The following is a 21,043-nucleotide window of genomic DNA, read 5'->3' on the forward strand; positions in this document are numbered from 1 at the left end:
CAGAAAGATGAGTGCATGAAACGGTTGGATTCTGTAGAGGGTGTACACGTTCAAAATTCGCGGTGAGGTTCTCAAAACAACCCTTTCCTCACGGAGTCCTACGGCAGTCGCGTTTTTTTGCGCTTCTTCTCGGGGGTCGCCACGCACCTGGCACTGAGAGGTTCGCCGAGGCACGAAAGCCTCTTGGCGGCACGTCTGAAAAACCAACGACTTCAAATAGTCAAAAAAAAGGCGAGAAAGCCGCTTCGGATCCCTCGCACGATTCGGCGCGTCGCGCCCTCGAGTGTATCTGCACATGCACACTTTAGCCTCGCCAGAGACACGGCACGGTAACGCGGAAGAAGAAGGCGAAAGATTTGCGGGGCAGGACTACAGCCCGTTGGAGCATATCTTCACGGTTTTTCTTTTCTCGCGAATTCCTCCCGAGAAAAGCCAGAAAACCGACCGAGCTCCACTCGCTCGTTCTTCACCACATGCAGATGTCTCTTCCGTCCAGCACTGTGCCGCAAAGTCGTCCTTCCGTTTTCTCTTGCCTCATTCTTTGCTTCTTTTGTTCCGCCGCTCGACCTCCTCATTCTCATGTAGGATTTTTCCAAGGAAACGAAGAACGAAGCAGGAGGCGAGGTGTATAGACACCCGCTTCTTGTCTAAGGAAGTCGACGCGGGAGAGCAGGCGACACAAAACACACTCCGCGCTTGCCTTTCTTTCTCCTTTTCGCCCCGGCACACATCTCTTCGATCCGTTCCTTTCTTCCTTCTTTCCTTGCACACCTTTCTTTCCTTTTCCTCGCGTTCCTCTCCCCGTTGCGCCTCTTCCTGTTCTCTTGTAAGCGACGCAGAACCCTCCACGCCGCGCATCCGGAGGCACTCCGCTCGTGGCTTTCTCGCTTCGTGTCTTTTCAAGACAGGCGCAGACACACACTTTCCCCTCTCGTTTTTCTCGGCTCTTTGTCCTCTTTCTCTTCGTCCATCTGCTGGTATTCGCTCTGCGACTGCCTCTGTCGACGAGAGATTTCCCCTTCTTCGGATCTCTGCTTCTTGATTTCCTCTGTTTTCGTGTTCGTTCTTGCCCACCGGGTGTGAACACTCGGATTTTGTTGCGCGCGTCTCGCGCACGAAACACCGACGATTGCCGTTGCGCCTGCGCGTTTTACCCGCCGCTTCTTTCCACGAAGGAGAATCACTTTCCAGTCCTGGACTTTCGCTTGCTCCTCTCTAGCTTCTGCGCGTCGCGAAGAGATGCCTGTCTTCTCCCTCTTTCCTCGAGAAGCCGAGCGAGAAAGAGAGAGAGCGCAGTGCGCAGCAGAACGGAGCGCCTTGTCACGCCAGAGAGAGAAGAAAAAGCGCGAGGACGCTGGCACGACGTTCTCTCGCTTTTGCACTTTTCCCTTGAGGAAACATGGCTAAGGTCAAACAAAGAGGAGGGGACAGTGGATCCCCCACATTCGGCAGCGGGACAAAGCGAGAAGAAAACCGAGAAGACAGAGAAAAAGACCGAGGCGACGACGAAGGAGACAGAGAAGGAGACAGAGAAGGAGACAGAAGAGCAGGGAACGATGAGAGAGGCGCAGTCTCGACGGTTGCGGGTTCTCTTTGTGAGGCTGCAGCGAAAGTTTTGGATGAGAAGTTGTTTACGCCCTCCTTCTTCCGTGAGATTTGGGAGCGGTCGCCTCTTCTGCTTCGCCAGGAGGACCTCGGCGACACTCCGTTCTCAGGGCGGAGACTCGTTTCCGAGGTGAGAGAGGGGAGGCGCTGCGACCGTCTAGACCCTCTCCACGAGGAAAGAGAAGACGATGCGCCTCCACTCTCTCGGAGTTCTTATTTTTCGTGAGGGGATGTATGGCGACTGTATCTTTTCCGCTTCGTTTTTCGAGCCTCTGGAGTCCTTTCACCTCTTCCTTCTCTCGCTCCGCCGTCGCCTCTGTGGATCGTTTCGTGTGTCCCTTCCCTGTGGGGGAACCTCTTCAGGTCAGCAGGCTCGAACTTCGTTTTTCACGGACGTTTCTCATTTGTCTTGATTTCAGGAAGACATGATCTGCATGTGCTACCGCGGAGCGATCGCGGAGACGCTGAAGGTGTTTCAGGTACGGACACGTCTCTCCAAAAAGCATTTCCTGTCTTTCTGTATTTTGTCTCTCCCTGCTTCGTCGTCCACGTCGGTTCCTTGTTCATGATCTCTCTCGATTCAGTCTTTTCCGTTTCCCTCTTGTCTCGTTGTTCGTCTCCACCTTTTCGCGCCTGAGGTCTCGGCCTCGTTTTCATTTCACGGCAATTGCTTCCCCTTCTGAACTCGCGGCGCCGTCGTTTTCGCGTCTTTTTGTCGTTTCCTTTTCTCGCCTCTCTCGCTCGCGTTCTCCACGCGTCCCACTCACCTCGTCTTTTTCCTCTGGTTCTCCGCTCAGCCTCTGCTTTCTGTCTTGGCGTTCGTGACAAGAATGTCGAAACGTGCATCTCGCCTCGTTAATCATGCAAACCCCACATGAGGACTCTGCGTATCCATTCACATAAAGATACATTTATGGAGTGCATATGTACCTACATAAATGTAGGTTTTTCCCTGACAGACTCCTCCATTGTTAGATATGTACATGCGCCAGTTTTTTCTGGACTTCGCATCAGCATGCATTCATCTATTTAAATGTGTATGCAAATATATATCTTCATATCTGCCGATTTACGGTGTGTCTCGGATGGTATGTGACTGGGGCTGAGTTATGTTCGAAGTGGTGACAGTCGTGTGCACCGTTGATGACACTTTTTTTCGCGTTTACTCGCTTTTTCCCGTAGGAAGGAAAACTCTACAACCCCCCGCAAATCCCCTTTCCGGATGCAGAGCCTGCTGACACCAGTGCAACGTCGTCTTCTCCCTCTGCATCTTCTCCTCCCTCTTCTTCTCCTCGCTCTCCTTCTTGTCCTTCTTCTCCTTCTTCCTCGTCTGTGTCTGCTGAGTTGAGGAGCCGGGAGGGGAAGAAAGTGACGCCGAGTGCTTCGCTTTTGAGGGCCGTTTGCCGGTATCTCGACGGCTTTAGTCTCGTGGTCAACCAGGCGGACCGAACGCTCGGCGTGCTGCAGAGCATCTGCCACCATCTCGCCAAAAAATACTTCACTCACGTCTTTGCTGTGTCGTACCTCACCCCTCCCAATACGCATGCAGTCAAAACGCACACAGACGACCAGGTACAAACCCGGACGGAGGAAAAGGCAAACAAGAGCCTGAATGGCCTCCCAGTCTGTCAACCTCTTCTCATCCACAGACACGTGCATATATATATATATATATATATATATGTTTAGGTATATATATTTATATGTGTGTATGTGTATCGATATATGTATGTTTAGTTCATCTTTTTCAAACGCTCTGTCCATGCATATGTGGCGACATGTCCTGTCTGGGGCCCGAAGAGGGAGGCTTGCAAGGTGTCTTGGGACAGGAGGTTCAGTGGATTGGGCGAGAACACGTAGAAGAGAGGACTCGGCGACGGGAAGGGAGAAGAGGGTGTGTAGGGCTCACTTGCCTCTTCGGGTTTTCTTCGCTGCCTTTCCTCGATCCCTTCGACCTTTCGCAGGCTCCAAGACACGTTCGTCGCCTTCTTCTCTTCACGCTTTCGTGTCTCTTATTCCTCTCTTCAGTCTCTGCTTCCGGGCTCTTCTCAGGACGTGATTCTGATTCAGTTGTGGGGATCCAAGTCGTGGAAAATTTGGACGCCGCCTCAAGTTCTGCCCTTGACGGAAGAAATGCTCGGCAAGCAAGGGCCGTTCCCTGGTGTAAGGCCTCTCTCGCCGTAACGTAGATCCTCCTTCTCTCCTTTCCTCTCGTCTTCTCTTCCCTCAGCCCTCGCTGGATCTTCTTCGGATCCTTTGCCGCCTCTTTGGCGCCGTCCGGCGTGTGCGTCTTCTTCCTTTGCTTCTTTTTTCTCTTCTTTTTCTTCTTCTTTTTCGTTTCAATCTCCGCCCCTGACTGGAGTCTTATTCGGTATAGTCTAGGCCATGTAGTGTCTCTGTTTATCCGATTTGAGTTGCGCAGTTCTGGAAGGCCCCCAAAGGCCTGCAGAGACGAGGAACGAGGGACTCGGCACTTGTCCAGTTTTGCGAGAAACTCCCCACTGGTTTTAGATACACGACAGGAGAGGAGTCGGACAAACTTTCAAGCAAAACGGTACTTGCCCGACATGGATTTTCCCACCTTTGGACCGTCATGTGATGCAGCCGCCCTTTACGTGTTCCTGCAGCGGGCCTTCGTGGAGGAATCAAACGAGACATACTACCCTTTCTGGTTTCCTGCATGCACTTAATTTTTTTCTTCTCGGGCGCAGGATCCTGGCGAGCCGCTGCTGGATTTCGTTCTAAAGGAAGGCGACATTCTCTACATTCCCCGAGGGTGAGAGAGAGACGCGTGAGAGAGGCGCTGGGGCTTCGAACAAGAAATGCCCTTTACCCCAAAACGTGAGGGAGCAGTGTTCGTCTTTCCGGGTGAAAGCAAGCAGGCAAGCCTTCTCCCCAGAATCCGAGGCCTTTCGCTCTCTCACCTGTCTTTCGCGAGTCTCTGCGCGCCTGTTCTGGCTCCCTCGGCTTTCCAGGTTTCCGCACGCAGCGCTAACGACTGAGGAGCCTTCTCTCCACGTCACCTTGACTGTACCTACTGCCGAGTATGCTTATGTAAGTGCATGCATCGAAGCACAAAGGAGAAACACCGCGGGGAAAACCAAGATTCGAGACGCTTCTGCGTCTCGTTCTTTCTCGTCTCTGGTGTTGTCTCTCGCTTCGCGGTCTTTTCGAACCTCGATGGCTGTGTCTGTTGTTCGCATTCCGTGTTTGACTCGTGTTTCTCCCTCTCGTGGTGTCTCCCCACTCTCGTTTCCGTTTCCCCATCTGTTGATACAGCGTTAAACACCCCGTCGCCGTCTCCAACAACAGTGCCTCCCACGGGCCGTGCCTGCATGCGGCTGCAACAAGTGGCGAAAAGTCGAAAGAGGAAGGAAACGTTTGTGCGAATGGTGGACATGGATTCGCCTCTTCCTTCTCGCGGACGGCCTCTATGTGTTTTCTTTGCCTTTCATAGCTTGCAGTATCATTTACGTGTCGTCCACTTCCATTCAAATGCTTCCAGGAACCCTACCGGTAGAGCTATCGCACTGAAAGCTGCCTTTTATCGTCTGTTTGTGACGGAGGCTAGGCGTCTGTATATCCTTGTTTCTTGGATGAATAACAAACGTTTGCGATGGCGTTTTTCTCAGGTGACCTGTGTCCAGCGATTCGTGAAGAGCCTGATCATAGACCACAAACTCCCTGCGGAGTCTGAACGGCGATGCCGCTCGGCGTTGCTGCTTGTAAGTCGCGTTTCTAGCGAAACAGAGAAGACGCAGCGCAAGACTGCGTCCACAGTCTTCCCATGCTTTTTAAACGCGTGCACATGCACTCCCAGATGCCTCCGCATGCATGGTTTCTGACGTGCCTGTGAGCTCGCCTACCGCCGTGTCGCTTTAGTGGGGTGCACATACAGCGCATATGTTCTTCCACACGCTGCATGCCCGCTTTTGTCTTCGAGAGGCACGGAAACGTGGCACTAGGCTTCGTCCTGTGACGGGGCGGATCGTTTTTTGGAGACAGAGCCGTCTCCATGCGCCCTGGAACGAGCTATGCATGCATGCATCAAGTCGACGGCTGGGCGAGTGGGAGAGAGCAAGGCTGGCAGTGTGTGCCTGTCTCTGAAAGACAATCAAAGCTTCTCTCTGAGTCAGTCCACCCGGGGTTGTGGCGATTCCCACTTTTTTCATCCGCATTTCCCGCTTTTCCCGCGGTTCCACTGTACCCGTCCATCTATCTGTCTCGCTTCACACGTGGCGATTTCTCTCTGTCTCCCCACTGTGTTTATCTCCATCCCTGTCTCCCCCTCTCGCTCTCCCTCTATCCTGTCACTACCTCGCTTTCAACATCCATATATATATATATATATATATATATAGTTGTATATATATATATATATATCTCGCTTTCACTTTCTGTGTCGCTCTGTCTCCATATATCAGTTCCTTCCCCTTTCTAGGTCCGTCCTCTCTCAATCGATCATTCTCTCCAGCTGGGTCTCGGTTCGCATGTCACTCGCGCCCGGTCTCTCGTTCGTAAAGCTATTCCGATTTCACGTCGGTGTCGTCCGTTCTCTGCGTTGATCGTCTTTTTCTCTCTCCTAACAGCGGTCTGCGAGGAGCGGCGCGGAAGACGCGGAGTTGCGCGCGTGCGTCGACTCCTGCGCGGCGCAACTCGCGGCCGGCCTCAGCTACGATTCGCTAGCCCGCTGCCTCGAGGAGCATCTAAACACGTAGGCGAGCTTTGAAAACGGGAGGCGACGCGCGCAAAAAATCGAGTCAGAAGAGGAGTTTAAAACAGACGAAACGGCAAAATACATCACAGAGGAGGCAGCGCATCGACACTGCACCATCGGGAAGGTCTGTTCATCTGTGGGGAAACAGCAGGCGCGGATCGTGCTCTTTTCTGGCGCTTTTTTGTTTCGTTTCGCCATCGCAGTTTTGCCTCTCCCAGATGCGCGCAAATGGGAGAAAGGGAAGTTTCTGCTCACCAAGAGAAACAGCCTGTGACGGAGAGATGCCTTCAGTGCGGGTTCTTTTCGGACGGGAGTCGCGGTTTTTCAACGCGGTTTCCGAGCGAGAGGGGGAAATCCTGGAAAGTGCGGAACGTGGGTGCTTTGCGCGTTTGGTTTCTGCTATCCCAGAGTCAACGCTCTGCAGATTCGCGAGTTTTCCCGGCTTCAGTCCTTCCCGGTTGTGCCAGCGTTCACGGCCTCGTCAGTTGTGCGGCTAGCCCCGGGTAGGTTTTTCTGTCGTTGTCCTGACTCCACGCGAGGCGGACCACGAGCGACGGGTTTCTGCGCGCTGTTGGAAAGGGTTTCTCAGGCGGGGCTGCATGCGCTTTTTTCGCGTCTTGAGTTTGAACTGCTCTCCAGGCCTGACGTGCTGTTGCGAGGAAGGAAGCACTGAGGCGATTTTCTTCAAAGGTACCCAGAGGTGCGTTGCAACGCAAGATTTTCTTGAATGCTTTTCCGCAAATGTTTCTTCTCTCTCGTGTGTCTCCGCGTTGTCTTCATCTCGCCGCTTCTCTCTCCGATTTCATCTCCGTTTCTCTATGAATTCTGCCTCGGCGGCCGCTGTGCGTGTTTTTTTCATATCCCCGCGTCCCCGCGGTGGGTGTCTGAATGCATTTCCAGTTCTCAGCTGTCGGCTGCCGAGTGGCTCTGTCTCTCTCCGCTTGGGGTTCTACCTGGTCTCGTCCGGACGCTTGTCTGGTCCTTGTTTTTCCCTCTCCTCCCTTTAGAGTCTCCTTTTCCCGCGTGTCCCTGCGGGTTTTCTTATTGTCTTTTTTCGCGTTTTCTGCGCACGCTCGATCAGCTTAACAATGAAGATCTACGCGTCGGCGTCGAGACTCATTCACGCTCTGGCAGGGCGGCAGGCGCAAAAGGTATGCGTTTGTCGCTCCGCCCTGGAAGCAAGCGGAACTCAAAAATCGCCTTCTGCACACCCCCCCCCGTTTTCCTCCACACCGTGGTGACTTGTCCGGGCGTTAAAGCTGTGCATGCATTTGGGCTCTCGAGCGTCTGCAATCCATCTCGAGAAACTCAAAACCGCACCTCAAATCTCTGCTCAACCGAGTATGGAGACATCGAAACATTGGCGCTCCTACATTTCAAGCGTATATTTATATACGCACGTGTTCGTATAATTAGGGCCAGAAAGATGTACACACACATCTACATATATACGCATATATATGTATATATATGTCAATAGCATGTGCGTATATAAATATAAAAATGTAGGCTTATATGGAGGAGTATACACTCATATATGTATATATATATATATATGAATACCTATGCATGCATCTGACTGTACATGCATCTTCCCAGACCACGATTGCAGAGATCGCAGTGTGGTGTATCACCACGTCTGGTGATTTTGCTTCCTCTTTCGGTTTTGTTTTTTCGACAGATTTCTTGTTCTGGTGGTGGCCCTTTGCTCTGTCTTTGCACTTTTCAGATTTGCAAGCTTCCCTGCGCCGACCCTTTCGAGCGCTTCTGTGTCCTTCTCGTTCTGCATAGCAAAGATCTCATCGAAGTCCTCTCTCGCTAATCCCTGCATTCCTCTGAAAAGACTTCCCGACCAACTCTGGCTCCAAAGGCATATATCTCTATGCAGCCATAGAACCGTAAACCGAGCACAATGTGTCTCCACATACGAACGTTTATACAGACATCCGCGTATACATGCAACTGTATATATTTAAACGTATGCATGCGTGCATATACCTACGTAAATGCGATTACGACGCATGCGTCTGTGCGTATCTAAAAACGTGAACATGCTAGGAGCGCTCGCCTCTATGCATACACAGACAGGCAGATATATATATATATATATATATATATTTTTATGTATGTATATATATTTATATGTATGTATATATATGCATATATATATATATATATATATATATATATATATATATATGTATGTATGTATGTATGTATGTATGTATGTATGTATGTATGTATGTATATCTGGACATGCTTGCAATTGGGAAACGTTCTGGAGCTTTATCAGGAGAGACTGTCACGTCACCTGGGGTTTCCGAGAGACGCCCGCGTGTGTGTCACGGTTCCAGAGCCTCGGAAGTTTTAGGAAAGTGCGTGTGCCTGAACAGCTTTCCTGGAAAGAGACCGTCTCACGCTTTTTTCAGGAGACGACTTTTCCGTGTCGAGAGTTCGACAGTCTCGAGGGAAGGGAAGAAGGCGACGGAAGGGAGCAACATGGAAACAAACGTTCCTTTCCATTGAGCGCGAAGTCTCACGAAACAGAGCAGAGGGTTCTCTGAGCGCACAAAGTTCCAGGGATGCACCTGAAGATCCCGCAGACTTCTCTGTTTGTTTAAAAGCCGATGTGTCGCGTGTAGGCATGCAATTGCGTGCGGGGCTTCTGCCCACCATGCTTGCGGTTCGAACCCCGGGTCATGTATCGACCTATCAGAAAACATGCAAATGTATATTTATATGTGCTTAGGAATAGGTTATGCGTACGCATGCAAATGTGTATTCAGGGAAGAGGATTAAGGAGCCGTCGACAAAAAAGCCGACGGAAGAGTGCATTTTTCTGTTTCCGTTTATCTGGCGGATCAGTTTTTTTTCGGTTTTTTGTGCGGAAGAAGCAAGGCTACCGAGGAAAAAACACGGCAATCTCCGGTTTCCTCATTTGCTCTCCAGGCTTCACTGCACAGAACGTTTGGAAATCTTTTTCCTCGTCTACACCCTTTACCTTGCGTGCTCTGGCTCTTTTCTGAGCCGCGTCAAAAAAACAGCAACGAAGGACCAGTCACACGGGACACAATTCCGACAGTCTCTTCGCCGCATTTTCGAATGCAGAGACGAGTTACAGAGGTCGGTTCAGATAAATGCTGGTACAAATCTGAAGGAGATATAATTGCAAATACCTCTAAACACATCTACATAGAAATATGTGCACATGAATGAATCAATGTATCACAACTTCCACGTGAAGACCAGTCCATGTTCGTGTATGAGAGCGTTAGAGGCGAATTAGAAAGCATGGCGTGGATGAGACGAGAAAGTTCAAGAAAGAGGAAGGAAAGAGAAGAGCGACGAGAGGAAAAAAAGGCCGGGGGTACAGAGAACTGGAAAAAGTAAGTCGCCTGACAGGATCCCACAGATTTTTCTAGCGAGCGAACACGCCTCTGGCGCGACTTTTCGCGCATGCTTTGAAGGGTTGAGCCTGCTGGAAAAAAATGCCGCTCATCTCGCCAACCAGATTTTTTTCTTTTCAAATCTGTTTCCCTTTGTCTAGTTTTTATCGTATCCAGTGTTTTAGAAGGCAGCTCGAGAAGGAACTAGGGAAGCGGGGCGTGCGTGTCTCCTTGAGGGCGCATGCAGCGAAATTCGCGTTCTCAAAGGGCATCTTAGGCTCAAAGTCGATTCATAGCGCTCCGATCTTTACCGCAAAAAGTGACAAAAAACCTCGAAACAAATGAGGAGATAGGTCGCAGAGTGAGACATTTCCAAACTGTTCTTCGACTGCTTCTCTGCTTTTTCTCTGTCGACGCCTTCCTTTCTTCTTCTTCTTCTTCTTCTTCTTCTTCTTCTTCTTCTTCTTCTTCTTCTTCTTCTTCTTCTTCTTCTTCTTCTTCTTCTTCTTCTTCTTCTTCTTCTTCTTCTTCTTCTCTTTCTTCTGCTTGTCCTTTTTCTCCGGTTTTCTTCTTCGGCCTCCCCATTTTCTGCCCTCTCCTCGGTCTTCCCCCGTACACTCTTGTCTCTTTCCGTTTCCATCTTCTTCATTTTTTTTTCGAGAAGATGCCGGACTCCGCCGCAGACACCCTCCCGGTGGTGACTCTCGGGACGTACGACGGCGGCCTAATGGGCTACACCGTGCAGCCCGTTCCGTCCCCTGCAGAGAGAAAAGGAAAAGTCCACCGAGACCAACTCCAGGAACTGAAAGTTGCCTTCGCTGTAAATGCTCATGTGGTAAGTTGTCGAGGCACACACATACACACATTCAAGACACAGATATATATGTACGTACACACATATACGTACGTGTCTTACACGTAGAATGTTCCCAATATATATATATATATATATATATGTATATATATATATATATATATGTATTCAAATATGTTTGTGCTCATGTGAAAGTGTACGTACAGAGAGATAAGTGCGAAGGCGTGTGCGTATACGCTGCTCTTTGGATAGGTGTGAGTGTGGCACTGGACTCGAGAGGTTTTCTTCACTTTTCCACCGGTCGCTGCAGTTTCTTCGTTCCACTTGGAAACGAAGGTGCACTAGATGCATCCCCCAAAACCATGTGCTTCTTGACGAAGCATGCGTGAGACTCGTCGGTCTTTTTCGAGTTTTTGGTGACTTGGCGTTCCCGTGTTCTTCCACAGGGTTGTGTCAAGGCAGTTGCAAGCACTCCCAGCCTTCTTCTCACCGGCAGCACTGACGAGAGCATCCGGTAAGTCTGTCATTTTTTTCCAAAAGATGCATTTTTCTGCAAGAGTCCTTGAGAGCCGCTCGCCCTTCCACACAGCCTCTCACATGCGCTTTAGCTGGACGTCCGTTCGTGTCCTCTCCCTGTTCCCCTCGTGCCATGTTTTCTGGAGATCCGCTGCGCTCCTTTCTTTTCCGTCTCGTGGCGCGAGATCGACTCTCTTGCCTTCTCTCGCTGATCTCCAGCTGTCTCTTCTACTCCTTTGTCCGCACGTCCGTCTCTCCGTTGGGTCTCCGAGATCGGTCTTCCTCTCCTTCCAATCGGCCCCGTTCTCTCCTTCAGTGAGGTCCTCGTTCTCTCTCTTTTTCATGCTTTCTCTCTCCCTCCCTCTCTTTCTCTTCCTGAAGCTCTTTCTTTTTCTTTCTCTCTGGTTTTTGCTGTGGTTCTTCTAGCATTTACAATCTGGAGACGCGCCGCGAACTGGGCGTTTTGACCACGCCCGCGGGCGGGACTGTGACGTGTTTGGCGCTGATTGGAAACGCGTTTCTCCTCTCCGGAGACTCCCGTGGGCGTGTGAAACTTTGGCGAGGCGCCTCCTGGGAGTTGCTCCGCTCGCTCGACACGACGAATCCCGGGAAGAACGGGAAAGGAAAGAAATCCAGTGCGAGAAAGGCCCGCGACGCCACAGACGACCCCGACGAGGAAGACGAGCACATTGCTCAGGGCCGCAGAGCCGTGAAAAGCGTCGCCGTGCATCCCAGCGGACGTCTTTGCCTGGTTGTGACGGAAGACGGAATCCTGCAGATGTGGAATCTCCTCACAGCGACTTGCGCAGCTCGCCACGTCCTCGGAGGTACGTGGAGCGGAAGAACGCACGCGAGGCCTCAGCGCCAGCGCCGCAACAAGTGTATAGACTGCGCGACGCCGGGCGGTTCAGTCTGAAAAAAAGACGCTCGCCAGACAGTGAAGCGTGGAGCAAACATATCGGGTGCAAACGTGCAAGGCGGGGGGGGGAGGGCACATCGTAACAGAGGCAAACACACACATGCGTCGCCTTATTTGTACGTACGAACACGCATGTCTCTCGCTGTACACATGTACGTCATTTCTCTGTATACACATACGCATCTATCTGTATGTGAATATATCGAAAGGGTTTCGCGTTGTCGACATGATATATATATATATATATATATATATCAAGGCGATGGACTTCGTAATTTTGCGTGTAATTATATACATACATGTTTTTGCTTCTTTTTTGTGGCAAGTCCCTGAAGTTGGGGGTTTCCGGAGAAAGGAGCACGACCCCTTTTGTTTGTTTTGCATGCGTTCTCGCTGTCGCCAGCATCTTCCGCGCGGTGTCTCGGGAGACGACGTCTGGCGTTTAGATTCCGGTCTCTTTTGTGAGCTTCGTTTTGTCGAGGTGTGCGCGGCGAACTGCCGGAAGGTGTCGGTCGTTTGGAGCTTTTATTCGCGTTTTTCGTGCCGTTTCCTCAGCACGGGAGCGCGTGGAAAGCGTCCGCTGGCCGCCGCAGCTCGCCACTTCGCTCTACGGCAGACTGACGGCGCGAGAAGTTTCTCTCCACAACATGGCACACTCGCGATCTGCGTCTTTTCCCGTCGAGGCGGTCAAGAGCAAGGAGCGAGAGGCAGGCGCTCCAGTGATGTGTAAGCAGGAAGACGCAAAAACTGCGAGGAGAGCAGAGAGGGAGAGACAGGGCCGAAAGGAGACAAATGCGAGAAAGGAAAACGGCTGACAGAGACAAAGATATGCGAGCACGAACGCAGCCGCATCTTTGCGATTCGTGTTGTTTTCCTGTTAGCGTTATGATTGCGAGTGAATGCCGTTCTCTTCCGGCTGCACATGGATCGCGTTTCTGGTTTTCAGGGACGGCCTTTTGTTTCGCCAGCGAGGCGGTACTCCTGGTGGGCGACAGCCACGGCGGCATCTGGGGTGTACATCTCCCAGAGTCGTTACTGAACAGTGCGGCGGCGGACGGGACGCAGCCTGCACTTTGTCCGAGGTTCGTCTTTAAAGGGAAGCATGCGTCGCGCATTAAAGGCCTCGAGATCGTTGGCGTTGAGCAGGTAAGCCTGGTCCTGGCCCCCCATGAAGCGAGGGTTCTTATGTGAGACGTTCACACTCTATCGATTCATTCAGGCACACGATGCACGATGCCACTCTGTTTTGCGGGTTCTGTCGCACACCACTGAGGGCGAGAGCATCTTGATCCTTGCGTTGTGTGCGTCCTTTATCGTCGTCTAGCCGTCGTCTGCGACGTCGTGAATAGGACTCGAGTGACGAGAGATACCAAAGCAGTCTGGGGATCGCAGAAAAGAGAACGTGGAGGGAGAGAAACAAAAACGAGAGGCACGCGGCGAGAGTCGAGGGAGAGAACGACGAGGGAAACGGCTGCGAAGGGAGACGAAAAAGGAGAAAAACCCGAAGACGGGGGGGGGGGGGGGGGCTAGGGAGGCACCGCGATGTTGCGAGGGGATCAAGGCCCACGTCGAGAGCTGCGAGCGGAAAGGGATGGGAACAAAGAGAGATGAAAAACACACGGCATCAGCGCGAGGACGGGTACGCAGAGGAAAGACGGCAAAGCGACATCAAACAGAAAAGTATCAGGAGCACCGACATGGCGAGAAGACCGCAAAATGCGGAGATGAACGCGCTGGTGCGACGTTCGGGGGTTCCTGTTTGTTTTGGGGCTCTTTCCCAAGGGATCACAGCGCCTTGTCTCCTGTCGCTTTCTTGTTTCGCGGCATCTCTGTCTTCCGTGTCTCCTGTCTTTGTAGTGTATCCACGTGTCTTTCTGTTTTCTTTTCTCGCGTCCCGGCTCAGGTTTCCTCGTCAGAGGCGCTCATTTCCTTTGTGAGCGCCGACGCGGGTGGCTGCATGCATCTGTGGCGTTTCCGGGGGCCCGCGAAACCTGCCTCGTCGGCAGGAAAGAAGAAAGAAGGCAAAGGCGACCTTGTAACCTTTTCTCCTGACGCGTAAGACAAACGTCTTTCTGGACGTTAAAACATGAGAAAGGGCCAACGCGTATATACATATACATTTATATACATATACATATATACATATACATTGATATACATACACATATATACATATACATATATACATATACATTGATATACATATATGTATATACATATACATATATACATATACATATATACATATATGTATATACATATACATATATACATATACATATATACATATACATATATACACATATATATTAACTCTCTGTCCATATCAAGATAGTTACCAAAGCTCGGCGAATTCCGTTATTCGCTTCTTCCAGCTGTACGCATGCATATTTATACATGAATGTCTGTGTTTCTGTCTAGGAAGGGATGTGCAGCTGTGGCGAGGGGGAACAGCTAAGGCTGCACAAAACGTTTCCAAGTTCCGCAAGGTTCCTGTTCCACTCGAAGGCGACTGGCTAGCGGAGGCGGCAATCTCACCCGTTTCTGGGCTTTTGCGAGCGCGTGTCTGCGACGTTTTTTCGTTTTGCATGCAGGCGCGTGGACACACGGTGCAGAGTGACGTGCCTGTCGAGCAGCGTGACGCCGGCGGCGCTGTCGCATCAGAGCCCCACGGAGGCGCCATCTTTCTCTGGAAACAGGAAGGAAGCAAACGGTGAGACGCCGCAAAAGGAACAAGACGATGATGAAGAAGAGGAAGAAGAAGAGGAAGAAGATGAAGAAGAAGAGGAAGATGAAGAAGAGGAAGAAGAAGAGGAAGAAGATGAAGAAGAAGAGGAAGATGAAGAAGAAGAGGACGATGAAGAAGCGGAAGATGAAGAAAGCGAACAGGTTGAAGAGGGGCTGACGAGGAGGCCTAAAGGAAATGGAAAGGAGGGGAAGAATGTTGGCTCGCTGCCTTCGGCAGGCGGTCGCATCAACCGACCGTCCCAAGGCGCATCTCTTCTCAAGGGCCGTGAAGCGCCGTCGCAGGTGCTTGCACGGCGAGACGAACGGAAGCGAAGTCGAGGGGGGGAAACACAGCCAGTGGGAAAAGGAAAGAAAGCAAAAGCAGTGCCTCACGGGTTCATGGAGGACAAGCGAGAGGAAAAGAAGGAAAGAAAGCAGAAGAGAGGGGCGTTTCCGGTGTCTGCAGGGAAACCCTCGAAGAACCCCAAACGGTGACCAGGCGGGGCTCTCGTCGAGAGCTCTGGCGACTGGATGTAGATCCAGGAAACCAAAAAAGAAAAGTGAACAGGACAAGTGAAAAGGAAACGGGAAAAAAGGGAAGAGAAAAGGAAATGAGGAAAAGGGAAACCGGAAGGGCGTAGGGGAGAGTAATGCCGCAAAATGTTGAGGTTAGAAGTGCATGAATCCTGTCGCCGTCCCCGCACGTCCGACGAGAGGCGAACGCGAGAAAAGATCATGCCTACCCCTGTCCGCTGGTTTGCGTATCAAAAACACAGCGGATGATGCACAGATCCATGAAACCAGTTTGCCCACATCTTGCTACAACCAGAAGTATATATACACTTTATTCATAAGTGTCAATCTGTATTTATAGTTCATCTATATTGCATTTATATATTGCATACGCATGCATATATACGTATGTGTAGGTGTGTATGTTGATATGCGGTCCTGTGCGTCACCGTTTAGCGGAGTTTGTTAACCGGAAAGGCGCCTTGCCGCCGACGCTCGCACAGGCATCCTTTTGCTCGGTCTGGGAAGAGAAAAGTGTCCGTGCAGCGGCGGCGCTGCGTGGACGGATTCGAGTGTGTCTGCAGTTTTTGGCGGAAGTGGGAGAAAAGGAGAAAGCGAAGGGTCTGCTTCGCTTTTTTGCGATCGCGTGTGAAGAAGGTAGAGAGCGCGAGCGACTTCTGTGTTGGCCTTTTTGTTCTTCTTTCTGATATACCCGAAACATGTTTTTCGCCAGTCGTTTCCCCACCTAACGCGCATCCCGCAGGCGTGCCTCGCGATGCGAGGTATCTTCTCAGAGCAGAACAAAGAGTCTGTGAAGACGTGAAGAAAAAACGAAGTGCGATGCGACGAACCAGATGAAGCGAGAGAGAAGAAACACACACACACACACAGGGGGAGTCAAGATGTAGAGAAACGAGGAAGAGCATGGATACATGCGAGGAAGTGGAAAGATCGTTTCCCCGGTGCCTGACGTGGACCAGGAGAAACGTTTTCGATGCAAACTTCGCAGAGGGGGTACCCGCAGCGGTGTGGAAAAGGGGCGAAAGGAGAGACTCGCCAGCACTCTGTTCTCTGCGCCGGCGTAACGCTACGCAGAAAGGAAAAACCATCCCCGGAAAAAACAGAGACACACAACCACCCCACAAACACCTCAACATAGGCCCACACAAGTCCATCCGCAGACATAGAAATCCAACGTACATGCATGCAGCGCAGCACATATGCATATATATACATATATACATATACATATATATACATATACATTATATATATATATATATATATATAGAGAGAGAGAGAGAGAGAGAGAGGCACGCGTGCATGTGCACCTCTGGAAAAGGATGTGCGGCGTCTTTGTGTGTGAAACAAAAAGGACTGTTGGGGTGGACCAGAAGACATGGACCCGAAGGTAGCCGAGCGTTTGAGAAGCTGTGTGCAGTTTGACAGCCGAAAGAAGACGGCTCAGAGGCCATGGCCGCGATGCGAAGCCATGTGCGTGAGAGGCTGTTCGTTCTGAGCGTCGAAGTCCGGGCTGGCCTTCAAGCAGTCAAAGATCGCTTGGTGCGTCTTCTCTTTCAAGGCTTCTGCTGTCATCCCCTGCGAAAAACAACCAGTAAAACGACCGCGGATTAACACGGTCCTCCGACGCTCGAAAGGCGACACAGGGAAGCAATCTTACACACATCGCTGTGTCTGTATCAAAAACATGTACATCATTACCTCTGTTTATCTGTATGTATATTTATCTGCATTTACACACACATCTATATCTACATCTGCATCTATATATGCATGTATATGAATGTATGTATGTATGTATGCATGTATGTATGTGTGCATGTATGTATGATTCAGGTGAACTGAAGATGTGTAGATAGAAGAGGGACATCAGGCGATCCAGCGTGTCTACGTCTAGGAAACGCGACAAAACCCGATGCATATAGAGATTGAAGCGCTTCATCTCGAGCATGGCCAACCACACACCGACGCATCCACCCCGCCTCGAGCTCTCCCTTGCGCCCAGAGTTTCTCTACGTGTTTCGTCCACAGCTTTTCGCCAGAAGAAACGTTGGCGCTACCCGGCACATCTGCGCATCTCTGTTTTTGCACAAGAGAAAAAACGGAAAACGCGTCGACCGGTGCGAAAAAGATATGCAGGCGCACGCTTGCGAGACGCCGCGTTAGACAGACACCGGCAGGGCGGCACGCGCAGCAGAGATGCGGAGCTCTGTTCTCGGCCGACGCCAGATCGCTTCGCTCACCTGAGCACGAATGGGATCGGCGTATTTCACATACACCGTCCCAGAGTCGACTAGCTTGCTGGTAACTGGCCATAGATTGTGGGTGCCGTGAATGCCTAGGGCAAGAGAAAACAAGGCAGGAAAGAGGGTTGATCGACGAGACAAGATATCAGTTGTCTCCGTGCAAATCCGGGAAAGGACGAACTGGTGGCAACCGATACGGGAGGCGCACGGAGACCCGGAGGCTCCAGAAGAGCACAGGGGGGGGGGGGGGGGGGGGGAGGGGGGGGGAGGCACGAGGCGCGCAGCGCCCGGGACAACGCATCGCGCGGGAAGAAGCGCGAGGGGCGATCAGATGTATCCGCGGCACGGCGGGGCTTACCGATTGGAAGAACTTCCACATCTGACTGCTCAACCGCGAGTCGGAAAAAACCGTCTTTGAACGGCTGCAGGCGACCGGAGACGCTGCGGGTGCCCTCAGGGAAGACCACCAGCGAGCAGCCAGTGTCCAGAACTTCGGCGGCTTTCTGCAAACGCACACGCGCGAGAAAGGAAGAGAAGCGCGCAGAGAAGACACAGAGGGAGAAATACGCAAGGGAAGAGCCGGAGGCGGCAGCGAGAGAGGAGACACAAAAGAACGAGAATGGGAGAGGCGGAGAGGAAGAGAAAGCGAATCGCCTGGCGAAAAGAGAAGTTTGGAAGAGGGCAACACGTCTCGGGCAGAAGTGGAAACGAGCAGGGGACCAGAAAGAGAGAGAGAGAGAGGAGAGCAGACTCGCAGCGCCGGAAAAGAAAGGCGGAGGGAGCGGCAAAGAGAGCGAAAACGTCCAAAGACGATACCACCTCAACCCACGGGCGAGACAGGGGGGGAGGCGTCGGAAGAGGCAAAACACCCGCGAGGGAAGCAGCCGTGCAAACCACCGGCGATGCCGCAGGCCTTCGGGAGGGGAAAAAACGCGACGCAGAGAAAAACGGGGAGAAACGCCAGGGTGCGAAGAGCTGCTGCGAAGCGTCGCCATCCTGTTTTCGCTCACCTGCATGCACTCCTTTACGGCGCCTGGGGCAGTTCCCCATCCGCCCCGCTCCTTGGTGAATCTCACACTGACATATTCGGCTAGCCAAAGACACCACCCGGCGATTGGGACTCGGGAGAGAGACTCCTTGATGACAAAGACAGCTAACCAGGGGAAGATGACGGAAGTCACCACCCACGGATCTGCACACAGAAAGCGCACATCAAGCGCATTTCGCTGGTCCCCACACTTCTGCCGCACAGGGCAGCGCGCAGCTGTGTACGTGAGGAAAGGTACACACTGGAGACGCAGGCCAGGCGCGAGTCTACGCAGAGACGTGAACGGCAACCACGGGTCCAAGCGAAAGCGCAGACAGCGAGAGGCACTCTGGACCACGGGGTGAACAGCGGAGCATGAACCGCGCCGAGGAGAGAAGAAGCGAGAGGTGAATGTGTGTCTCCATAGAGAGAGGAGAGAGGCGCCCTCTTGGAAGGGAGAGGAGGCGAGGAAAGAGGGATTCAGAGCGCCCGACAGAGGCACGGTCGGACGCGGCGCAGAGAAGAGGCTGAGGAAGGAAAGCGAGGTGCGTCAGGAACAGCGACTGGGTGCATGAACAAGGTCGGAGCGACAGGGAAAAAAACGAATTTACCAGATCCGCTCGCGTGATTGCACATGATGATGGTCCGACGGGGGCGGTAACTCCGGGGGGGGGAGTTGAGAAACTTGACGCGCCAGAAAGGTAGACACATCATCGCTGTTCACAAAAAGACGCCAGAAATCCAGAACGTGAGAGGGGACATGAGACGTCGGTAGCACAAGTTCAATGCGGAAGTCGGGACATGAACGCATTCATAGGCCGCTCTAAATCGCGGCTGAGAGGGACGCGGAGAGAGGAACCTAACGAGACGCCCGGCCTCGTCTTCCTCGTCTGCTCCGTCGCACCTCGTCTTCGTGCTTCTTTCTTTCTCGACTTTGTGTTTCCGCTTTCCCGAGACAGTCCTGCACCAAAGATACGCTGGGAGCAGCTTCATTGCGTACGCCTGCGCGCTTTTTGTGGCACAGAGGAAAGAGTGCATGCTCCTGAGATCTCGGGGGACTGGGCAGTGTGAACCGCCGACCCAAAGGCAGCAGAATGGTCCGGGTGTCGCCCCGCGGGTTTGGCAACTTCTTCGTCCCAAAAACTCTATCAGGGTTCCGGAAAACTGTGCGCTCCACAGCCTCGCGCAGAGCGGCACGATGCGATTGGTCTGCAGTGTATATGCGTCACAGTGCCACGCTTGGAAACGGAAGAGAAAAAGGAAAATGGAGTGAAAATGAAGAGGGGCCGAGGCGCACAAAACGGGGGGGAGAGGGGGGGACGGACCACGAAAGAGAACCGCAGACGCTTCTGACGGACTCAGGCCGTTGAAGAAGCGTCGAGGAAACACTTTCGGGAAGGCCTCCGACAAGACCGACTCAAGAAGCGTTGTGCACAGTGCGACAGAAAAAAAGGGGGTAGGGGGAGACGGACGGCAGGAACGCGGGGCAATTTGCACAGAGAAAAGGTGGACTTACCCATTTCCATGTACACCTGGAAGGTGAAGCTGAGAACGCGGCGACGGAAACCTTTCAGCGTCAGCATCAAGGGGAGGAGGACGATGAACCCGGCAGCTTCAGTGATGAAGGCGAGGAGAAAGAACACCGAGACAACGAAGTAGAAGTAAATCGTCATCAAGATCCGAACTGGTGTGGACGCCATCTTGCCGAGTTCTCGAGGAGACACGGGGCGCTAGGGGCGTTCGGCTTCGGGAAAAAATGAGTTCTTGCCTTGACGCTTTCGAGACAATTTGGAGTTCCGGGGTTGCGCTTAGATGTGCAGGTTTGTCCGTCGCCACAAGGGCACAACAGGGTACGGTCGAGAAGCTGCGGAGCGACACAGCGCGTGGCGCAAGCGCCAAGAAACGAAGTCAAAGAGACATAAAGTGGAAGACAGCAGAAAGCGGGAAGGGATCCGGTCAAAAGGGTGGAGGGGAGCACGGATGCCCGAGGTGAGAAGGCGAGCAGACAGCTGACGAGACAGGAAAAGAGCGTGGAGACGGCCGGCGACCGAGTGCGGCCCTCTCAACGCAGGAACCGGAGGAAGTGTGAGGATTGCGGAATGCAGACACCGGTTCCATTCAAGGGGCTGTGAGAGAGTCGAGACGCGCGGAGTTTCGGAAATCCACACGAAGCCGGAGAGACAGCCGAAAGCGGAGCCGTCCAAGGAAAAACGTCGGCCCGATAGGTCCAGCTGTTCACCCAGTCGAGGCGAATTCGAGAGTTGACCGGGGCGTGGAAAATGCGCGCAGCTCCGCCAAGCAATCTCCGGGCGAGGCCACGTGTGTTTCGCAGGAAAGTTGGTCTGTCGACGTCTCGGCAGGCGCGCGGGGCAGACCGTGGCGACGGCAGGCGACACCGAGCGACAGCCTCCCGATTTCCGCACGAGGTAACCTGCGCACAAAAGGCAACACGAGGAAGACCAGCGCGCTACCGGGAGCGTCAGCTGTGCAGCGCTCGCTGGAGCAGCTGCTTCGTCGTTGCATGCAACCGCCGGGGAAACGAACTTTTCCTC

The 21,043-nt window shown here is 52.4% G+C and overlaps 3 protein-coding genes across 3 annotated transcripts; 2 read left to right on the plus strand and 1 right to left on the minus strand.

The window, feature by feature from the left end:
- Positions 1 to 1,399: 1,399 nt before the first annotated feature.
- NCLIV_016990 (Cupin 4 family protein, related) lies at positions 1,400 to 8,144 on the plus strand (the record flags this gene model as incomplete). Its single annotated transcript, XM_003881891.1, has 12 exons — positions 1,400 to 1,735; positions 2,025 to 2,084; positions 2,788 to 3,177; positions 3,634 to 3,768; positions 4,317 to 4,381; positions 4,581 to 4,659; positions 5,238 to 5,330; positions 6,195 to 6,319; positions 6,731 to 6,825; positions 6,962 to 7,022; positions 7,404 to 7,473; positions 8,052 to 8,144. 12 exons carry the CDS (start codon positions 1,400 to 1,402, stop codon positions 8,142 to 8,144), a joined length of 1,602 nt encoding a protein of 533 aa, XP_003881940.1.
- A 2,228-nt stretch (positions 8,145 to 10,372) lies between these two features.
- Positions 10,373 to 15,179, plus strand: NCLIV_017000 (putative PAK1 interacting protein; the record flags this gene model as incomplete). Its single annotated transcript, XM_003881892.1, has 7 exons — positions 10,373 to 10,543; positions 10,969 to 11,036; positions 11,465 to 11,865; positions 12,513 to 12,683; positions 12,904 to 13,103; positions 13,861 to 14,012; positions 14,552 to 15,179. 7 exons carry the CDS (start codon positions 10,373 to 10,375, stop codon positions 15,177 to 15,179), a joined length of 1,791 nt encoding a protein of 596 aa, XP_003881941.1.
- A 1,482-nt stretch (positions 15,180 to 16,661) lies between these two features.
- Positions 16,662 to 20,191, minus strand: NCLIV_017010 (Lysophosphatidic acid acyltransferase, related; the record flags this gene model as incomplete). The annotated part of the gene is made up of 5 exons (XM_003881893.1): positions 16,662 to 16,796; positions 17,462 to 17,556; positions 17,823 to 17,967; positions 18,475 to 18,656; positions 20,008 to 20,191. The coding sequence occupies 5 exons, from the start codon at positions 20,189 to 20,191 to the stop codon at positions 16,662 to 16,664; spliced, it is 741 nt and encodes a 246-aa protein (XP_003881942.1).
- Positions 20,192 to 21,043: the final 852 nt, after the last annotated feature.

Source organism: Neospora caninum, chromosome VI (assembly GCF_000208865.1).
Source record: "Neospora caninum Liverpool complete genome, chromosome VI".
NCBI lineage: Eukaryota > Apicomplexa > Conoidasida > Eucoccidiorida > Sarcocystidae > Neospora > Neospora caninum.